This window comes from Panthera leo, chromosome D4 (assembly GCF_018350215.1).
Source record: "Panthera leo isolate Ple1 chromosome D4, P.leo_Ple1_pat1.1, whole genome shotgun sequence".
Taxonomy (NCBI): domain Eukaryota; kingdom Metazoa; phylum Chordata; class Mammalia; order Carnivora; family Felidae; genus Panthera; species Panthera leo.
In genome coordinates, this window is record NC_056691.1 from 60,535,146 (window position 1) to 60,555,452 (window position 20,307).

The window sequence follows — 20,307 nt, forward strand, 5'->3', positions numbered from 1 at the left end:
TGGAAACACATTTAGAGAACTTTCTTTATAAAAACAATTTAAAGTCGACGCTGTGTCTTAAAAGGTGTCCCTATGGTTTTCAGTTTCAGAAACACTGCTCTGGGGTTTTTGCATTGGCATTCAGATGGAGGGAAATCAAAGGCATTTCCTTTGGTTTGGCACAGAGCCCTAACTCACCATGCGTGGAAACTCTCCAGTTACAGATGTGACAAACCAGAGCTGAGACAGCAGCCAAGACGTCGAGAGCAAAGAGTGCCAAGCCAATAGCTCTTCACTACCACCAGAGCCTGCAGGCTGGGAGCCTGTCCAGTTTCACCCCACTCCAACGCTCCGTGCGTGGACTTTATTTCGTGATCCTGGTTGACTGTTGTGTCACTGGTATTGCCTTCTAAGATTTCCGCTTTTGCATTCAGGATCTTTGAGATTTATGGCTCTATGGGGTAAAATGTTGTCTGTTACTTAGGTAACCTAGATGTCGTGGAGCAGAGTTCTCTCCTGGCCAGGATTCAAGAGGCCTGCTCCTTGGCAGGCTCACCACTGAAGATCCAACACCAGAAAGCTCCAGCCTGGGACCAGTCTTCCAATGAAATCTGTGGGTCCAGTCCTCCCTTTTCTGGGGCCCGCACCCAATCACAAGGCCTTGGGTCTCCCTAGCCTGCTTTGGCCACCTTGCCTCTGCTCTGTCTTCCAGACCCATTCACCATACCTCAGCCCAAATGTCTAATTCTGCAAAAGTCTCATGGAAGATTGTTCTGAGCCAATGGGAGGGCCTGACGCTGGGTGGGACATCGAGGAAGCCAATGTGACTCCCGTCCTCGGGGAGCTCATGGTCTGGGGTTGGGAGGAGGGGCCAACATGAGCACGTAACCAGTGCCGTGAGAAGGGGAGAGCGCCCTGAACACAGAAAATAGGGAGAGGATCTCACATCGAGGGATCTAAGAGGGTGTTTTGGATGGGATGTTGAAGGATGGTGGGATCTGAGGTGGGGCTGTAGGCTGAGGGCCCAGCATAGTGCAGGAAGTGCATTAAGTGGGGAGGCAGGTGATGAGGATGGAAGGAGAATGGGTTCCAAAGCACAGGCTGTCAGGCCTGGAGGGGCAGTTATGGCTAGGGCAGCAGCAAGGCTTCTAGGTTATATAGGGACTTTTTGGTTGCAACAGATGAGAACAGAACTTGAACTTCGGCAAAAGGGTGTTTTGTTTGGAGAACTGAGAATCCTTCCTAGCGTGCTGCCAGCTTTCGGGAACAGCGGACCAGCTACTCAGACGCCATTGAGACCCATCTCTTGATCCTGTTTCTTTCCATGCTGGCTTCGTGTTTCTCTTTCATGGCTAAATCTCTCTACATGGAGATATCCAGGGGACTGGGCATACTGGCCCCGCTCAGGTCAGGTTCCCACCCTCGGATCCAGCAGCTGGGGGGCACACGGCGGCAGGGCTGTTCCGTTACTCTCTGCAGAAGGTGGCTGAGGAGGCAACCTGGAACTGTCCCCTGAGTTTGCCAGCAGAGGAATATGACCAGATCTGACCCCAATTTGGGGATGAGTAGACATTAAAGATGACAGTGGGTTTTTTTTCCCTTTTATTCATAAAAACAAATTTGCAACAATTTATTAAAAATTGATACCATGCAATAGGGGTACGAGAAATTCCTCATTTACATTTGATTCTGGCAGTTCCAGTCTAATTTAAAGCGTTTGTGCACTAACGTCATTGGAAAATGCCTTCAGGCTGAAGCCTCTTCAGAAATGTACGGTGTATTTGCTGCATATAAAAGAACAGAACTGTTAAATAGCTAGGGTCACTTCTGTGGGTCTTGTTATTTGCAGGGAAATTAAAAAAAATGGGTGAACCTACAGTATCATTAAGACAGAAAATGTACTTTGTGGGTTAACCTAGAAGACTGTGCACGTTCAGGGGTCACAACGGGTTACGGACGCACACACTCACCTCCGACTGTCCAATACTTTTGTTTCTTTTTTTTCCTGCTATGCTGGAATAATATTTCTACAGGTATATTTGTGTGTGTGTGTGTGTGTGTGTGTGTGTGTGTGTGTGTGTGTATACATTATGTACAATGAATTGTCTCCTTCCCTTTGAAAAATTAATGTGGTCCTTTAAATTAAATCTGGTTTTGGTGAAATCAAGAAAGCAAGTAAATACTGGTAATACACAGTGAGTGACAACACCGATTTTTAGTGCCTAAACAGACAATGACTTCAAATTGACCTGTGATGTGTTGACATTTTTTTTTTTTTCCCTAAAAGCTACAGTACCTCCATAACCTCTCTCTGGGGAAGGGGAGGGGAAAGCTATTATGCTACGTGAAAGAGGGTGTTTTGAAATGTTGGCGATGGTAGGATTCCTGTGGGCCCTTTTGTCAAAGTCTGGTGGTGACAGCAGTATATTCCTGACTTCAGTGGTCTGGGAAGAGATTATTGCCTGCCTGTTGAAGCTGCCATTAGGTTTCTTTAGGGAGTGAGCGACCGCTCAGTTGTGCAGATATCCTGGACGCTGTCATTCAGGTCTTTCTTTAGCAAAGAATGAACCTGTCTAGGAATGTCACAAAAGTCGTCGGGAGCCTCGCTCCACCAGGTTATCCCGGTAGAGGGGCTGTGCTGGGAGCTCCTCTGGGCCAAACCCCTGGTGGTCGTGAGGGCCAAAGGTCGTGGTCATCCTGATACCTCATGGGTCAGGGCTGCTTCACCATTTGGTACGAAGCTTTCCTGGAGGAAAGTTTTGATCCTCAGAGTGACCCTGTGAGGTAGGCAGGATGGGTGTTGTTATTTCAACCCCAATTTGTTGGGGAGGGGAAACTGAGGCTCAGAGAGACACTAGTGACTTTCCCAAGGTCATGGAGGGAGTCAGCCATGGAGTGAGGACTTGAGCCCAGGTTTGTCTGACTCCCAGGCCGGTGCCCTCTGGGGTTCGACTGAAAGGGAAGAATGATCTTATGAAGAGGACTAGTGTGCTGACAGGTCACCCCCAGGACTCCCAAGGGCGGAGCTCCTGGCCTGTCCAAATGCAAGGCCACCTTCGGGAAGCCAAGGGGAGCCCTCAGCTAGCAACTCTCTCCCTACGACTACAGGGATGTCTTCTAGCAGAATGCCCAATTCACTTTGGTCAGAAACAAAGTCAGTGGAAAAAAACCAACCCCAGGCAGCCCTTGGGCCCTGATGAGAGGTTAAAGTGCACAGTCTTTCTTTAGCGTGTTTGCTGGGAACAGACATTCCATGATTAGCTCGGGTAGTCCCCCTGATTACTGGAACACCTGATACAAACACAAGGACATGGCCAACGTGGTGGGTGCATGACCGACTGTCGCTGAATGGTGCAGAGCAGGTCTGCAGTGACGTGCCCTAAATCCCCACGGTCCCGGAACGGGTGTTATTGTGTTAATGTGTGGCATTTACCAGAGAGTAAGGTCCCACTGGGAGGCATATGGGTCAGCCTGCTCCCGTACCCCAGCCTTCGGGCCACCTGCGGACTCCCTGTTCCAGGAAGGCTGGGATTGGCTGGACTGGCAGCTGGGGACCCGGCTGCCCTGCCCACCTCCTTCCCCAGAGGGGGGAAGGGCTGGCCTGGGGGGCCACAGCCAGGGATGTGTGTGCAGAGGCAGAGATGGTTTCTCTGGAAGCCCCTCCTCGCCTCTTCTCAAGGCTGCTCAGGGACACTCGGTGACTTCTAGCTGGAGTTCAAGTGATTCTCTCCTTGTCTAGGATTTTTTTTTTTTTTGCAAAGTTTCAAATATCCCAGCTCCTCCTTCTTTGCAGACATCAAGGAAGAAGTCATTTCCATTCCTCTTCTTTGTGAAAGAATAAAAACTTCACAAATAAGGCGCGAGGTCAGGTGCCAAGTGCCCCCATCCCGTCCACCTGAGTGCCATCGAGCAGTCCCACAAGGCCAGCCGTGGCGCCCAGCTTCTCCGCAGCCAGAGCTGACAGTGTTCCTGTAGCCTCTGCTCTGTGTGGTTCTGTCATGGGGGAGGCCCCGGCCCCAGGCCTCCCACCCTTACAGGCCCGAGACCATAACTCGGAAGGAGGGTGGCACATGTCTGTGGCGGGGGCTGGCGGTGGGGCTGACGCAGGGGCTGACGCAGCTGGCGTCCACGCCTCCAATGGACGGGAGGTAGGCGTGGTGGAGGATGGGGAGCTGGAGGGACAGCCGGCGCTGGATGCTGTGGCAGGGAGAGGGAGGGAGGAAGAGAGAGAGAGAGAGAGAGAGGAGAAAGGAGAGAGAGAGAAGAAGGGAGAGAGGAGTTTCAGTGAAGGCTATCTGGCTGCTCACCAGAATGTTCCGTGGACTCACTTTGGCTAAGAAGCTGATGGTAGGAGAACAGTTCTCCTGAATCCAAGATCTGCCTGTCCCATTAGCTAACCATTCACCCATCTAGCAGGTATGTGGTGCAGGCCTACACCTGCCAATGACTGCCCTGGGAATAACCAGGGAGATAGTGAGCAAAGGGAGATGCAGCCTTCCTGAGTGTGCGGTGATTCCTAAGAACAAGGTTTGCTCATCTCACGGGCTTTGCTGCTGACACAGTTCTCACTCTCGCAAGCCTCCAAATGGACTGAAAGGCTTCTTGCTTCTCTGTCCTTCCTCATTGGCTCCTCTGCCCCTGCCTTGTTCAGGACAGCAGCCCTTCTTGCTGGGCTGATTCCGATAGGTTCCTTCCTGCTCTTTCAGCTTCTTTGGCGACTAGTGTCATCCTTCCAACCCGGGGGAGGACATTCAGGGCTGCCTAAGATCTGTCTCTTGCCTAATACTCCAGGTGAAACTTCTACCCTCTCTCCACCCAAACCCAACCCTCTGGCGTCTGCTTTCCCCTAAAACACTGCTTATGGCCACCCTTCCTTGCCTCTGCACATGCTCTTTCCCCAGCCTGGAATACTTTCTCCACCTCCTGCTGTGATGAACTGTTTTCCCTTCAATATCCAGTTTAAAGTCTTCTGAGCGAGCTCCTTCTTCCTTTGAGCTCCCAGAATTCTGGGTAAATTTCCAGAAGCACAGCCAGAAGATCCCTGGGAGCCAGGGGCGGTGTGTGACTGCTGGCAGCAGGGGAAAGGCGACAGCCTTCTGACTCCCTTCTCACTGCCACTCTCTCCTGGCCCGCTTCTCATCAGAGTCTCCCTCGGGCAGTAAGTCACCTTAACCGCGTCTTGTGCGGTTCCCCCTGGTACCTGGGAAGCTGAATTCTTGGTATCCTTAGGCCTCCTTGTGTCCTCAGTGCCTGACTGCTCAGGGTGAGAGCCTCCCACCCCCCAGATCTTCACAGAAACCCAGTAGGTAGAAGTATTGCTATTCTCATTATAACGACGAGGGAAGTGGACAGGGTTTCTGTAACTTGCTCGTGGAAACAAAGCCAGAACTGGGGAAGATGGGTCTCCTGCTTCTGGGAAACCACAGTGCTTTGTGAGGGAGGCAAATCAACTCATGTGGGGCCACCTCATCCCAACAGGTGTGCCCCTAGTGTGCATGTGTGGCACCAATGGGCTCCTGAGACGGATGGGGACAGAGGCAGTGCTGTCCCCATACTCCCAAAGGACTTGTTCATTGGAGGGCTCTACCAAGGACCCTTCACAGGTGCTCATGAGGCCAGTGTGTTGGAGATCTCCTTTTGAAATTCAAGTTGAACCTCTGTAACCTGAGCTATGATCTATTCCTTAAGGCAAGAGGGTGCTGACAAAGAGACCAGGAAAAGGGGAGCTGAGGAATCAACTGTGACGTGGGAAAATGGTGTCCTCTCCGGGCACCTGGGAAGGGCTGTCTGCCTGGGCAAGGTGGGCATCTGTCTGTGCCTCTCAGAGCCATCGCATTTTGCTATCTGGTGGGATCCTGTTTACACTGGCATTCACTCAACAGACACGTGCTGAAAACCTACTCAGTGCCAGAACCTGCATTCAGTCCAAGGGACATGGGAGGGACTCATACCTTATCCCCAAGGTGCTTACACTCTAGTGGAGGGAACTGAGAAGTAAACCACTGATGACTGCCATATAATCATCAGTAATTATTCTGGAGTGTTAGCCAGTCAGGCCTTGGAGCTAACTGGGTTGAGAGGCTATTGTCTCTAGAACGAAACGTCCTCAAGTTACACTACACTTGGTGATTTGGCTGTCTTTGCTGGTTGTCACTTCCCAGGGACCACATTTCAGTGCTGACATTTCTAATCTCTGCTTCCAAGCTGCTGTAAGCAAGGAAGAACTAACAATGGCCAGTGGGAAAAAAACTGATGGAAATGTCCAGGTAGGTCTTTGCTTACATGTCAGCTCACTGAATCTTCCCTGATGGCTCTCTGTAAGATTATGACCCCCAACCTCTTTCCCTACTTTATTTTCCTCCAAAGCACCTATGACTTTGCTTTTTAAATGAAGTTATTTTGTCACCAGATAGAACATAAATTCCACAAAGGAAGGGATTTTTGTCCGTTTTCTTCATTTCTATGTCTGACACACAGTAGATCTCGGTAAACACTTGTGGAGTCAGTGCATTTAGCAAGGTTAAGTTTTATACATAACAAAGGCAGTGTGCTACAGCAGGTTTGATGGTGGACAGACCCGGGTTCAAATCCTATCTCCTGCACTTAGAAACTGGGTGAGCTTTCACAAGTCACCTCCCCTTTCTGAATATGTTTTCTCATCTGTAAAATGAGCATTGTAATTTGACCTGCATCATGGGATTGCTGTGGAGTTCAAATAAAATGATGCATGAGAAAACGTGGTGCAGACTGAGATTGCTGTGCAGGAGTAATGTACTCTTCCACAATAGTTCTCAGGGAGAAAGTACTTACTGTTCTGGGGAGTTTATATCTTCTATAGGATCTTTGCATGTTCGCGAGGGCTCTGTTGTGTTCCACTGTAGCTGGGGATTTTGATCGAGGTGATTTTTTAAAATGGCCTTTCCCCCATCTGAATGTAAAACAACAATATCACAACACATTCTGTTAACTTCATTTTTTAAAAAATGCAATCTTTTGGGCGCCTAGGCGGCTCAGTCGATTAAGCTTTTGACTTCGGCTCAAGTCATGATCTCACGGTTTGTATGTTTGAGCCCCATGTTGGGCTCTGTGTCTGGAGCCTGCTTCAGATTCTGTGTCTCCCCCTCTTTCTGCCTCTTCCCTGCTCATGCACGCTCTCTCTCTCTCTCTCTCTCTCAAAAATAAATAAATGTTAAACAAATTTAAAAAAATGCAAGCTTTTTAGGATGGTGCCCAAGGAGAGAGAATAGCAAAGAGCCCATTATCCTTCCAGAGCTGTGGTTTCTGCAGTAGCTCTTCCAGGACCAGGGCAGTGAGCCTAGAAGCTTCCATCCAGGGATAGAAATGGTGTCTTGGGGGATTTCCTTTCTCCAAGAAAAAAGGGGGGAAATCAAGTCAACCAATGTAGGCAACCTAACTTGGAAATGAGAGTTTTTAATGTAAAGTCCTTTTTTACTGGTGCTTAGGGATATAATAACAAAGGAAAAAGCCCTCCAAGGGAAAATATATATCCATAAGATTGCCAAAGATTGGGAAGAGTAAACTGCTGGTGGGAGTGTAAATTGGCATAATCTTTCTGGGGGGCACTAAGCATCGAACACTAAAAATCGTGCATATCTTTTACTCAGAATTTTTACTTCTGGGAGTTATCCGAAGGAAATGATGAAGGTTATGTGTGCAGTTATACACAGGATGTTCAAGTCAGCATTGTTTATAATATAAAAAAGTTGGAACTAATCTGAATTTTTCCAGTTAAAATGGATTAGTTATATACTCATGTATGTATGGGGTCTCCATTCAAAGAAATACTGTGAAGCCACAAAATGTGATGATATGGATGCTTTCAGCCTTCTGCTTCAGAACGACCCAGGGAGATTTAAAGAAATACAAAACATAAAAACCTGGGTCCCCAACTTGAGGGATCTGGAGGAGCACTGGTTTTTGTTTTGTTTGTCTACAGTGAGCAAACTTAGTGAATGTCATTTTGCCCCACGTGAGTGCAGTGGATCCTCCTTATTCATGGATTCTGTATTTGCGAACTCGCCTACTCACTGAAAGTAATTTGTAACCCCAAACCAATACCTGTAATGCTTTTGCAGTCATTTGCTGACACACACTGTGTTGGAACATGAACCCCGACCTTATGGTCGACAGCACTAGAATGCATGCCTACACACAAGAAGGCTGTGATGTGTCTGATGGAGAAAATCCGCGGGTTAGATGATCTTCATTCAGACATGCGTTCTAGTGCTGCTTACCAGGAGGTCAATGTTAATGAATCAACAATATATATTAAATAAGAGGTCTTCAAACAGAAACACATATATAACAAAATTATGTACTGATTGGTTGGCCAAAATGCCAACCTGAGAGAGCCTTGCAGGAACCTAACCCTGGGGACCTATTTCCCCAGGGAGCAATGGTTCAGTGTTCACCAATTAATTCATGGTTCACAGCAGCTTTATCAAACATAATCCCCATGAATAATGACAGTCGACTGCACATTCTTAGGGTAAATTCCAAAAGTGGAACCACTGGATCAGATCACTTTCTATTTCGACCAGCCATGTTTGAGAATGCCCATTTCCTCGACTGTTTCCTCAGACTCTCTGCAACTTTTTAATCTCTTGTCTTTGCCAGTCTTACTGGTGAAAACGGTATCTCACTAAGGATGTCATTTGCATTCTTTTAATAAGGAGTGAGATTGAGAATCTTTTCATAAGCATATGAATCTCTTGCACTTCCTTCTGTGAGAACTGTCTTTGCCCATTTTGTTTTGTGTTGTTGGTCTTTTTCTTATTAATTTGCATATAATTATATATACTTTATATAAAGTATATAAAATTTCTCTTTATATATAAGACAATAAGCTCATTACTTGAGTTACAATATTTTTTGGCTTAGTTTGTTTGAATTTTTGGTTACTTATGTTTTTTGTGTTGTTAAAAAAAATTTTTTTTGTAGTTAAATTTATCAACTTTTTCTTTTGTGGTTTCTGGGTTTTGCCTCAAACTGAGAAAGGCCTTCCCCTATCTGAGATTATTAAAAAAATTTTTCCTATGGTTTCTTTTAGTTCTTTCATGGTTTCACTTTTTACATTTAAATCTTTTATATGTAAGGTGTGAGGTAGGGATTTAACTTTACTCCTTTCCAGATGGCTATCCACTTGTCCCAATTAAATTTATTGAATAATTCATTTCCTTTCATTAATTTGAAATGCCCACATTTCCAGATACAAAAATTACTATGAGTAATTTTTATTCTTTTAAAAAAACTTTTTTAACATTTATTTATTTTTGAGAGACAGAGAGAGGCAGAGCATGAGCAGGAGAGGGGGAGAGAGAGAGAAAGATACAGAATCTGAAGCAGGCTCCAGGCTCTGAGCTGTTTGTTAGCACAGAGCCCAACGCGGGGCTCAAACTCACGAACTGTGAGACCATGACCTGAGCTGAAGTCAGATGTGCAACCAACTGAGCCACCCAGGTGCCCCAGTAATTTTTATTCTTTCAATTTACTTGTTACTAATCTCAATTTAAACTTTTTTTGTAATCAACATCTTATGTAGTAAAAATTTTATAATTTGATTTTATAATAAGAATGCTATTACTTATGTAACAATAAAGGAAACTATAACAAAAACAAAAAAGAAAGTAAAGATTTTTCATTGATTTAAAAAGTAATTTTATAGCAAATTAGTGAATAAATGCTAATGACAAGATGCAAACAATAGAGAAGTATATTAAATGAAATGTAAGAAGAATCCTTTCTCACTATGCACATACTGTTCCCTTCACACAGGTGGAGCCTGTTAATTCAGTGTTTGTTCTCCCAAACCTTTTTAAAAATGCATTTAACACACGTGCATGTGTGTGTGCATTTATGTGTACCATAATGCTGGCCTTCATCTTGCTATTTTCACTTGGGGATCTCTCCATATTTGCACAAATAGATTCGCCCCACTTTCTAATAGTTGTATTATGTGCCTTGTTTAGTTGTACCATCACTAACGAAACCACCCTAAATGATAAACATTTAAGTTAATTCCAGTGTTTCTCACCTACAAATAATGTTGGGATGAACATCATGTGTATACATCTTTGCCCACGTGGGAGTACTTCCCAGGGGCAAGATCTTGCCAGTGGTCTTGTTAATCAGGAGGTTTAGCATCTAACATTTGGATGTGCCAGACTGACTTCCAAAACACTGCAGGAGAATGCCTATTTCCACACACTCTTCACAGCACTGGTGATCTTTGGAAATGTTGCTGAAATGTAGGTAAAGACTGCATTGTGTTATTTTGGCTTGCATTTCCCAAGTGGTTGGGGAGATTGAGTGTCAGGTCAGATCTTACTGACCATTCCTTTCCTATACATTGAGACGGCACATCCGAAACTGAAACGTCGCTGGGAGAAGTAAGGCAAACTATTCATTAGGAACAACGTGCCGCCAGTCAGAACACTGTGAATGCTGGCCATGTCATGTACGTGTGCCACTGGAACCCAAGAGACTGAGAAACAGAAGCCCCCGCTCTAGGCTGGACACTGAGCTGTGGGTTCCAGATGCTGCCACTCTGCCCGTGTGGCTTCACATCAGCCTCACCCCTTCTCTGAGCCTCAGTTTCTTCATCTGTTAAGTGGAAGGTGGACAGCTGGTGTCTGATACCCAGGTCCCCACATTCCAGGGGCCCCGTCTCCTCCTACCTGTGCTCTCAGTGAAGTTCCCAAGGTTGAGGATGTCGTTGAGTTCTTGGTAGTGGTTCTGTTTGATGTAGGTGGTCTTTTCTGGGGTGTCTTGCAGCTGCATCGTGACCTCTTCCAAGTCTTTATCCAGCTAGAAGACAAAGGTTCTAGCTGAGTCAGAGCCCCTGGCCCAGTCCCTTCCCCGGCTCACAGGGTCGTGGGACTGGGCCTCAGGCTGCCCTCAGGAGGGCACTGAGAGCCAGAGACGCGCCGCATGCTGGGGAAGAGATGCGGAGGGCCCCTGAGGGCTGTTGCTGCAGGTGAAACTGTGATGGGGAGGGAGGGGGAATGGGCTTTGCAACCATGTGTTCAGTGTAGGCTTGTGCCCATCATGATGGAGCAGCTGGGCAAGCCCAGGGACGCAGGGCAGGAGAGTGTCAGAGCACAGGCTCTGAAGGTGGACAGGCCTGGGGGCAAACTCAGAGCTGCCCTTTACTGCCTGTGTACTGGTTTGTGAGAACTGAGTCTCAGCTCCTTCATCTGTAGAATGGGGTAATAACAGTAGCTACCTCTTGTGGTTATTGCGGAGATTAAATCAGATGATGCATTTAAAGTTTAGCCCAGTCCTTAACACATAATAAGGGTAACGTGCTACTACAATGATATTACTATAATTATTGTTATTGGTACCTAGCAAGACCCCTGTAGGGGAGGGCAGATCTACGGGTTGGTTAGCTGTGGGTCTCACACTGACACAGAAGGTCAGGCCAGTAGGGGTTCCTCCAGAGGATGGACTGCAGGGGCTTTCAGGTTATAGGAAAATCAGATGCAAGCCCTGGGGCAGTTCAGCCCTTGAGAAGCCTGGTGTGTGTGTGTGTGTGTGTGTGTGTGTGTGTGTGTGTGTGTGTTGTGGGGTGGTAGCTGGGGAAGGCAGCAGGCATCTTACTATAGTATAAGGGAGAGAAAGCTATAAGCAGTAAAGTGTTGTCCTGATGTCAAGAGCACGGCCATTAATTTTTAAATACATTTTCCTGTGGAGAAGGAGAGAGATACCTTCTTCTGTGTGACTCAAACAGCAGGGCTAGGATCAAAGGAAGCCAGATTGTGATTCGATTCCAGGAAAAACAACCCAACATTTTAGGGCTTTTGACGGTGGCTTTGGTTTCATGTTTCCTGAAGTGGGTGAACTCTATTGCTGGAGTGTGCCAGTAAAAGTCAAATGTCAAGATATGGTAGTTCCAGGCACAGGGAGATCTGATAGTAACACAGAACCAGCAATGGGCTTTGAGGGGCAGAATCCTTTCCTACTTTGCTCTGGTGGCAAATGGGCTATCCCTTCTAAAGCAGTCACCTTTCGATGCACAGACAACTGTGTAATGGATCTTTGTGACAGACTAAGGTGAACCCCCCAAAAGGCTACTAGATCTAGCAAAGGCAAATACAGAATGCCCAGCCACATTTGATTTCCAGGTAACAATGAATCATTTTTTTTACTGTAAGTATATCCCAACTATTGTATGGGCCATCCTTATACTAAAAATACCATTGGTTGTCTGAAATTCAAATTTAACTGGGCATCCCATATTTCCTCGGACAACCCTATGTTTCCCTTCTTCTTCACGAATGTCCTGCTAGAGACTACATTTCCCAGCGTCCCTGTGTCTAAGTGTGATCATGTAAGTTCTTGCCAAGGCAACTGGAGCAGAACCAACATTGTACAAATTTTTGTATCACTTGCTTATCCCTTGTGTGGACTTCCTCTTCCCTTCCTGCGACTGAGGACAGGACCTGCCTTCCACTCGGTTTTAACTGTGCTGGTGAGGAATATGCCTTGGGGAATGGCGGACAGGAAGAGTGAACAAACCTCATCCAGCCAAGGCCATGGAGGCAGAGCTTCCTGCCAACCTGGGCCAATCTCCTCACGACCATTATGTGACAGAGAAGTATTTTCTTTGGGTCGCTTCATTTTGGGGTCTCTGTTATAGCAACTTAGCAAGTATCCTGACCAACACACTCGCCCTTATTTCTTCCCTGTTCCACTCATTGAATGAGAAGTTCTCTATGAAACACACAGCCCGCAGACCATGGGCCAGTCATACACATGGACCCAAAGAGACGTGTGCAGAAGGGGAAGGTAATTTGGTCTCCCCTCCCAGGTATAGAAAATCCAGAATTTGAGGTCTGGCTTGGGCACAAAGGATTCTAGTTGTGGCCTCTCTGGAATACTGAAGGACCAGTTAAGGACCCTCAGGACAACAGTGAGGTCTGCTACAGCAAACTCTCCTGTCTGAAAAATTTCTCTTCACCCCTTCCTGTCTCGTTGTACCTCATATAAATGAAGGTGGTTACTGGGTTTGGAGAGTGACAAATTAAGGGGGGTGGTCCCCACACACTTAGGAAGCTCCTATAATCTGGGAGCTCACAAATCTCTAAGAACTCCTTTCTTTCTGAGGATGCCTTGAATCGGGGCACTGCTGGACTCCATGAACCTGGGCCAGGGGATTCTGACAAACTGCCTATGTCTAGTTTATGTCCCCCCTGGTTCTGGTGGCCGTAACTCCAGCAACTGGGACTGCACAGCCTGATGCAAGAGGGTGTCCAGAGGGGGCGAGGTCAGGAGCGGCAACCCCGAGAGGCCCTACTCTGGGGCAGAGGGACAAGACCAGGAGGCTAGGGCCCTGGCTGCCGGTGCTGAGGGAGGTACCTCTGTGATCTTCATTCGCAGGCGATGGTTTTCAGACTGCAAGCCCTCTAGGCGGGATGTGCTTGCTTGGTTCACGCTGGTGACTGAGGTGGACGTTTTTGAATCTTCCTTCTTCTGATTCTGAGTGAACTGGAATCGCCTGTTCTGGGTTGCTGCATCTGGGTTTGTTCTCAGAGTGATGAGCTGGAAGGACAAGGGATGACTGAAAGGAAAACCCCGGGGTCCTCCTCCCCGGTGTCCCATCCCCTCCGCCACAGCAGGTCCTGCATTGGAGGCAGCACAGACACAGGCTGGGAGCCCGGAGCCCTGGGTTCAGGCTCATCTCTGCCACTTGCTGGTGTGTGACCTTGGGCAGCCCCACCCCCCTCCCTCGCCGAGTCTGTTTCTTTCCTTGTCAGCAGAAGTCTGGTCTCCTGACCGAGGCCACCTGCATCCAGAACCCCCTGCAGAGCCCACCCCTAGGCCTGATTCCAGCTGAGCCGTACTCTGCCTTAGGCTTCGTTCCACATGGAAAATAACCCTGAGGATGACGTTGGAAGACAATGGATGGAGGCAAATGAAGGCTTCTGCTTTTTAGAACCATTGATGAGTGTTGAGGACAGACAGGTGACTAGTTCTGTCATGGACAAAAGTGTTGTTATATAAGAAAAAAGGCCACTGCTTGATCCCGGTCTTACTCATTTATTCAAGAAACATTTCTGGCTTGAGTCTGGCTCTGGGCCTGCACCGGACAGCCAGGACTAAGGGAGGCATGGCCCCTGTCTGTCAGGACCCCATGGTCCAGAGGCTGGAAGTATCCAGGGCAGGCTGGGCTGTGGGTGCTGTGGGCCTGGGCTGGGCTCTGTGGAGGGCCTGAGGGATGGTGAGGAAAGGGAGTTCCAGGGGGAAGAAGAGGCATATGCAAATGCAGGGGGGGCCTGGGACTCAGGGTGCTTATGGAGAAGGACAGTTTGGATGGTGGACAGGGTTCTTAGGAGAAACTGGAGGAGACCCAAAGTTCCTGAAAGGCAGCCCATACTGGGGACTTGATTCTGGAGCCAGAGGGGCAATGAGGAGTTGTTGAGGGTAACAGAGGAGAGTGACATGGTCAGGGCTGGGCTTGGAGCCATCTGGCATCTTTAACTGGCATGAGAGGATGTCAGAGTGTAGGCAGAGAGATCTTAGCATTGGGCTGGAGCCTTGACAACCAGAGAAAGAAGGCATATACGGCATCAGTGTTCCAGGGAAAACACTGCTTGGGGACTGACTGGATGGAGGTGCCATGGGCAGTCTGTCTGGGGGACAATGGACCCTGAGTGATCTCTTTTCACCCCATTCTCCTTCCCCTACTCGGGCCAATAATTCCTTCTACCCTCTCTATTTCCCCTTCTTTTCTGATGCTGAGACCAGCCAACTGCAGGGGCTCCCAAGACACCAAGGCCTCTGGTTCACCTGCCTGCTGATGGGAAGGATAAGGTTTGAGAAACATCTCTCAGGCTGGTCTTCAAGATCAGTGCTTCTGATGAATGGAAAATGTAAGTGGCTGTTCAAAGTGGTTATTCCTTTTTACCCACTAACACTACTTCTGCGACTCTATCTGAAGGGAGTAGCCAGAAATGGGGATCATGTGTTATGTAGAAAAAAGTTAATTTATAATATAAAAAAAATCTGGAAATGACTGTAATGCTCATCAATGAGGGAATCAAGCAGATAAGAAGACACGGGGTATCCCCCGTCAATGGTGGTTATGCTGTGAGAAAATGCACAGGAGACGTTAACAGTGAAAAAGGCAAACTACAAAATGATATGTGAGCTCTCATCGCAGCCCTAATGGGAAAAGCATCACTGCCTAACCATTTAAAAAAGACTGGAAGGGGGGCACCTGGGTGGCTCAGTTGGTTAAGTGTCCGACTTCAGCTCAGCTCACGATTTCGTGGTTCCTGAGTTAGAGCCCCACATCGGGCTCTGTGCTGACAGCTCAGAGCCTGGAGCCTGCTTCGGATTCTGTGTGTGTCTCTCTCTCTCTGCCCCTCCCCCCGTCTCAAAAATAAATGAAACATTAAAAAAAAAAAAAAGAAACACTTATTAAAAAATACTGGGAGGAAATGCATAAAAACTATGTAGTTTTTAGTTAAAAAAACTAAAACAAAACATTAAACAGTGATTATTCTTGGGTGATGCGACTCTGTGAGATTTCTGGAAAATCTGGTTTTTACTTGTTTGCATTTTCCAAACTTTCCGTGATCATAACAAGTACAGAAAGCATAAAACTGCCAGAAGGCGGAGGAGGGCAGGTGTCCCCTCTGTGCAGGGTCCAAGACCAGAGGCCAGAGGGCAGGGTGCAGAGGGCGGGCCGTACCTTGGGCACAAACACCAGGCAGAGGGTGATGGTGCTGCAGAAGATGATGACCAAGGCGACGATGCAGAACTGCACGTTGGGCTGGTCTCGGGTCAGGAAGGAGACGGCGGCCCCGATGATACACATGATCCCCACGTTGTAGACACTCATCCCAATGTACTTGCTGTCGTTGAGGGCAGGGATGCTGACGTTACGTGTCTCCCAAGCCAGGAAGCAACCGAACAACTGAAATGGTGAGCAGAAAGGGGAAGTCATCATTATCACATGGTGGCACACACCTGCCACTCTGAGAAGGGGGGTCAGGGCCAGGCCTTCTGGATGTCACCCTCAGTCTCCACTGGTGGCCCCAGGTGGAGTCCTGCTGAGGAAATGCAGACTGGAGGTGTCGGAGCATCTGGTTCTCCTTCACCCCACCACAGTTCACATACAGGAGGCCATGGTGGGAAGGGTTTCCAGATGGGATCTCGACCGCCTCCCCTCACTCTAGAGCGAACACTGAGGCCCAGAGAGGAGGAAGAGGCTTGTCCAAGGCCACACAGTAAAACAGTGGCAAAAGTGGCCTATGTTTCTAGAAGTTCAGTCCTGTCTTTTTTTTTTACCGCTAAACAAGCCAGAGCACCTGTGTCTGGGACTTCTATTTACCTCCCGATGCACAAAGTCACTCAGAATGGAGATTACATTTCCTAACTGTCCTTGGAGCCAGGTGTGGTGTAGGATAGGTTCAGGGCAGCACCACGTAGGTGGAAGTGGTGTGTACAAGTTCTGGGAAGTGTCTATTAAGGGAAACGGTGTTCCTTTTCCTCCTTCCTAGTAGGAGTGGAGTATGATGGGTGGAGCTTGAGAAGCCATCTTAGACCACAACAGTCATCTTAGACCAAGACGTGGGAGTTGTATGATAAAGATGGGGGAGCCACAAGATCCAAGGAGCTGAGATTTTGGGAGCCCCCCACCAACCCTAGATTGCTTATCTGAAGAGGGAAGTTAACTATCTCTTAAGAAACTATCTTTTCTGTCACTTGCAGCTCTACTCCTAACCAGTATATTTCCCAACAGAAATGGACAAGGTAGAGGTTCAGTGTGATCTAAGCCTTAGCCTTCCTGGGTGGTCTAAGGGGAGGGAAGGTTGTGGAGGAAGTGCAGCCGGAATGCCCAGCAGAATGGTGGTGTGGGCGGGGGTTGGGGGGAGAGCTGACCAAGACTGCTGACTGTTCAGGGCCTTCAGCTGTAGTCCAGGCCCTTCCAAGAGGACTTTCCTCAAAGGCCCCTCTTTCCTCTGACCTCATCATCGCAGCTCAGGGCATCCAAAACTGCATGGCCACTTAATATCACCCCGAGGGCTTCTGTTTTCAGGTTTGACTTAATACGGCAGCAGCAAAATGCCATGCGGTGGAGGGCAGCTGGGCACAAGGCCGGAGGATCTGGAATCTGCTACCCTCCATTGGCTCTGTGATTTGGGGCAAGTCACTTCATCTCTCAGGGCCTCAGTTTCACTATCTGTGAAATGGGAATAATAATAATACCACCTCACAGGGTTTGTATCCAGATGAAATGAGAAGATGACTGTAGTGCTGCACAAAGCATTTTGTAAACCAAAGTGTCCTGTACAAGGGTAAGTTAAAAGTCATTTTGTAATTGGTATTATTTAAACAACCATGGCTGCTTTCCTCTCCTTTTCTCTAAATGTGTTATCTCACAGACCAATTTATTTATTTACTTACCTATCTACCTATAATTTTATTTATTTATTTATTTATTTATTTATTTATTTATTTGTTTGTTTGTTTATTTATTTATTCATTTATTCATTTATTCATTTATTTTTGAGTGATCTCTACACACACACTTGGGGCCCAAACCTATAAGAGCTGCATGCTCCATCAGGTGAGCCATCCAGGCACCCCCAGACCTATTTGTTTTTTAAAGATTCCTTTTAAAATGGGGGAGCGAGAAGCCCAGGAAGCAGATGCTGAGTGAGGGAAAGAATCCAACGCTGTTGAAAGTCTGCTTTGTGCTAGTTCCTTCGTGTGTGGGCCCTTCAGTCCCACAGTGCCTATGCTGGCTGGGCTCTGCGGTCCACTTCTTCCAGGGAAGAATCACAGGCCGGATGAGCCTCACTGACCTGTCTGGGGGCCCACTACACCATCACAAGAGTCTCTACCAGTCGTAAAATGTGGGCGAGTCTGGGGACCTGGTGGTTGGCTGCAAATCTCTGAAGACTGTCGGGAGGAAACAGTAACTTGTTCTTAGGCCTTCAAGGAGTAGAATGAGGGTTCATGGGCACAAGTTACATCAAGGCAGATTTTAGCTGAAGATAGGGAAGAACCTTCTAGAAAAATAACCCATCTATAGTGGGTTGAACAGTGGCCCTAAAAGACATGTCTATATCCTAATCCACAGAGACTGAATATTTGGAGAAGGGGTCCTTGCAGATATAATTAAGGGTCCTGAGATGAGATCATCCTGGATTATCTAGGTAGGCCATAAATCAAATGATAAGTGTCATTGTAAGAGACACACAGAGGAAAGACCTGGAAAAGAGAGAGGGCCATGTGAAGATGGAGGTGGAGATGGAGTGATGGAGCCCCAAGCCAAGGATGGAGCCATCAGCTGCTGGGGAGAGGCAAGGAAGCATTTTCCCTGGAGCCTCTGGAGGGGGCACAACTCAACCTTGGTTTTAGACTCCTGGCTTCCAGAACTGTGAGAGAATAATATGTGTTGTTTTAAGCCAGTCTGTGTTTACCCATTTGTGGTAGTTTGTTACTGCAGCCACAGGGCACTAATACATCATCCCTGGGTGGCACAGGCCACTTTGAAGTGGGTGAGGTCCCCATCACTAGAGGTGTGGAAGCAGTGAGTGAACAAAACTTGTTGGGGATGCGCACTAGGGGCCAGGAGTCCTGAAACATCTGACAGGAGAGTGGGCCTGCAGGGCTGGGCACACTCTTTCCAGCCTTGAAATTGCTGTGGTTTCAGAGCAGGAGGACCTGGGGGGTGGGTAGAATTTTAGTCACAGACCCTAAGGGCCAGGAGGGCTGTGGGTTATTCCGTGCATACACTGGAAACAGTAAAGCACGTGTGCTGCCAAATACAGGTTTTATTGACACGATCTGACTGAAGGTAATAGCTTCACTGGAAGAGATATAGTCATCTCTAGCCACTTTTGCAAGTAGGTGGGGAAGATAATGGATGGTCAAAACGTTACAGATAAATCCAGTTTAAAGAGTCAATCGGATTCAGCATAATCTAATTTCACAGTGTCTCAGGATCAGGGAACGTGGAGCCGGAGGCGTCCTGGAGAGTCTGGTTTCACTCTCTTTATTCAGCAAGTGCTAGGGGTCTCAAGTCATAGGTACCACCATGCTTCCTGTGACAGGGAGCACTTCCTTCCTAGGGGGCGCCACCACATCTGCAGACACTGCTCTGTTGGACAAAATCCTTCTTTACTGTGGACTCGAAAGCTGCCTTCTGGCAACTTTGCCCACTAATGATGGATCTGCCTTCCGGTCCATGCCACTGTCTCTGACAGCTCTAGTGACCATGTCTCCTGAGTGCCCTTCTCCAAGTGCAGGGCTGCTGGCCAGCCTCCAAGTCCCAGTTCCACTCCGGGCACCTCCTGGGGACACCTTCAGGGTCATTACCTTGTGGGGCCCAGATTGCAGCCCAGTGATCTTCAAAGAATCCCTATGGAAACTGGTCTCAACCAGTATGAAGTTGGGGACAATCTTTGCCTAGGGTTGCCTAGTATATGCTCCTCTGGTGTGGCCCCTCAGTAACAGTTCTCTGAAGCAGCAGGATACGTTCGAGCAATACAAGAAAACCTGGTTTACCTGACCTTTGGAGAGGGCTTCATTCTTGGCCTCTAAGTGGAAGCTATACAGAGGCGACTTATATACAGATGGTGACTATATGGATGGTGACCTAACTTTCCTGTACAAAGACCCAAGGAGGGTATGGTACCTGGTTTCCTGTCACTGGAGGGATTTCAGTGGAGGCATGGTTTGCACAGGATGTGGAGAGAAGAGTCAGGTGTCAAGCTGGGATAAGGTGGGGGTGTGGCTGTCCTTTTCAAATCGTTCCAGATGTGTCTGGTGGGCTTGGTATGTGACCTTTGACGCCAACAGTTGGGTGGAGTGGAAAGAGTACTGGGTTCGGAGGTTGGAGGTTACCAGGTACCCTTTAACCTCTGTGAGCCTGACTTTCCTCATATCTACATAAGATGAGGATGACTCCACTCACCTCTCACAGACTTTGAGAGAATCCAGTAAAATGTGGGATGTGAACGTGCGGTAGATGTTGACCGACCGTTGTTCTGGGAGTGGTATGGTGGCCGCCGTGAGGCACACTCACAAGTTTTGGGGTTACTCTGTGGTTAAGCTCTTGAATCTGCTACTTACTAGCTGAGCGACCTCGGGCAAACCAAGCTTCAGCCTTCTCAGCACTGTCTGCACCTATCTCAGAGGGTTGTTGTGGGAACTGAGGTAACACGTGGCAGACGCTGGGCCTGGCACAGTTAAGTGCTTAGTCCTGGGGGCTCTGTTTATTTTTATGTTCACAGAGGCACCTGGGAGAGAGAGCTCTGACAGAGAAGCATCCCCCAACCTCTGCCTTCT

At 47.9% G+C, this 20,307-nt stretch overlaps 1 protein-coding gene across 1 annotated transcript in view; it reads right to left on the reverse strand.

The window, feature by feature from the left end:
• Nucleotides 1–3,851: 3,851 nt before the first annotated feature.
• The window catches only part of GABBR2 (gamma-aminobutyric acid type B receptor subunit 2), a 235,915-nt gene continuing 219,459 nt past the window's right edge, over nucleotides 3,852–20,307 (reverse strand). Inside the window, exons 15-19 of the mRNA XM_042912093.1 lie at nucleotides 15,698–15,922; nucleotides 13,360–13,542; nucleotides 10,677–10,806; nucleotides 6,790–6,907; nucleotides 3,852–4,176 (exon numbers count right to left, since the gene is read on the reverse strand). Of these exons, the coding sequence (XP_042768027.1) occupies nucleotides 4,011–4,176; nucleotides 6,790–6,907; nucleotides 10,677–10,806; nucleotides 13,360–13,542; nucleotides 15,698–15,922 (822 nt within the window). The 3' untranslated portion in view covers nucleotides 3,852–4,010. The remainder of the gene's footprint in view (nucleotides 4,177–6,789; nucleotides 6,908–10,676; nucleotides 10,807–13,359; nucleotides 13,543–15,697; nucleotides 15,923–20,307) is intronic.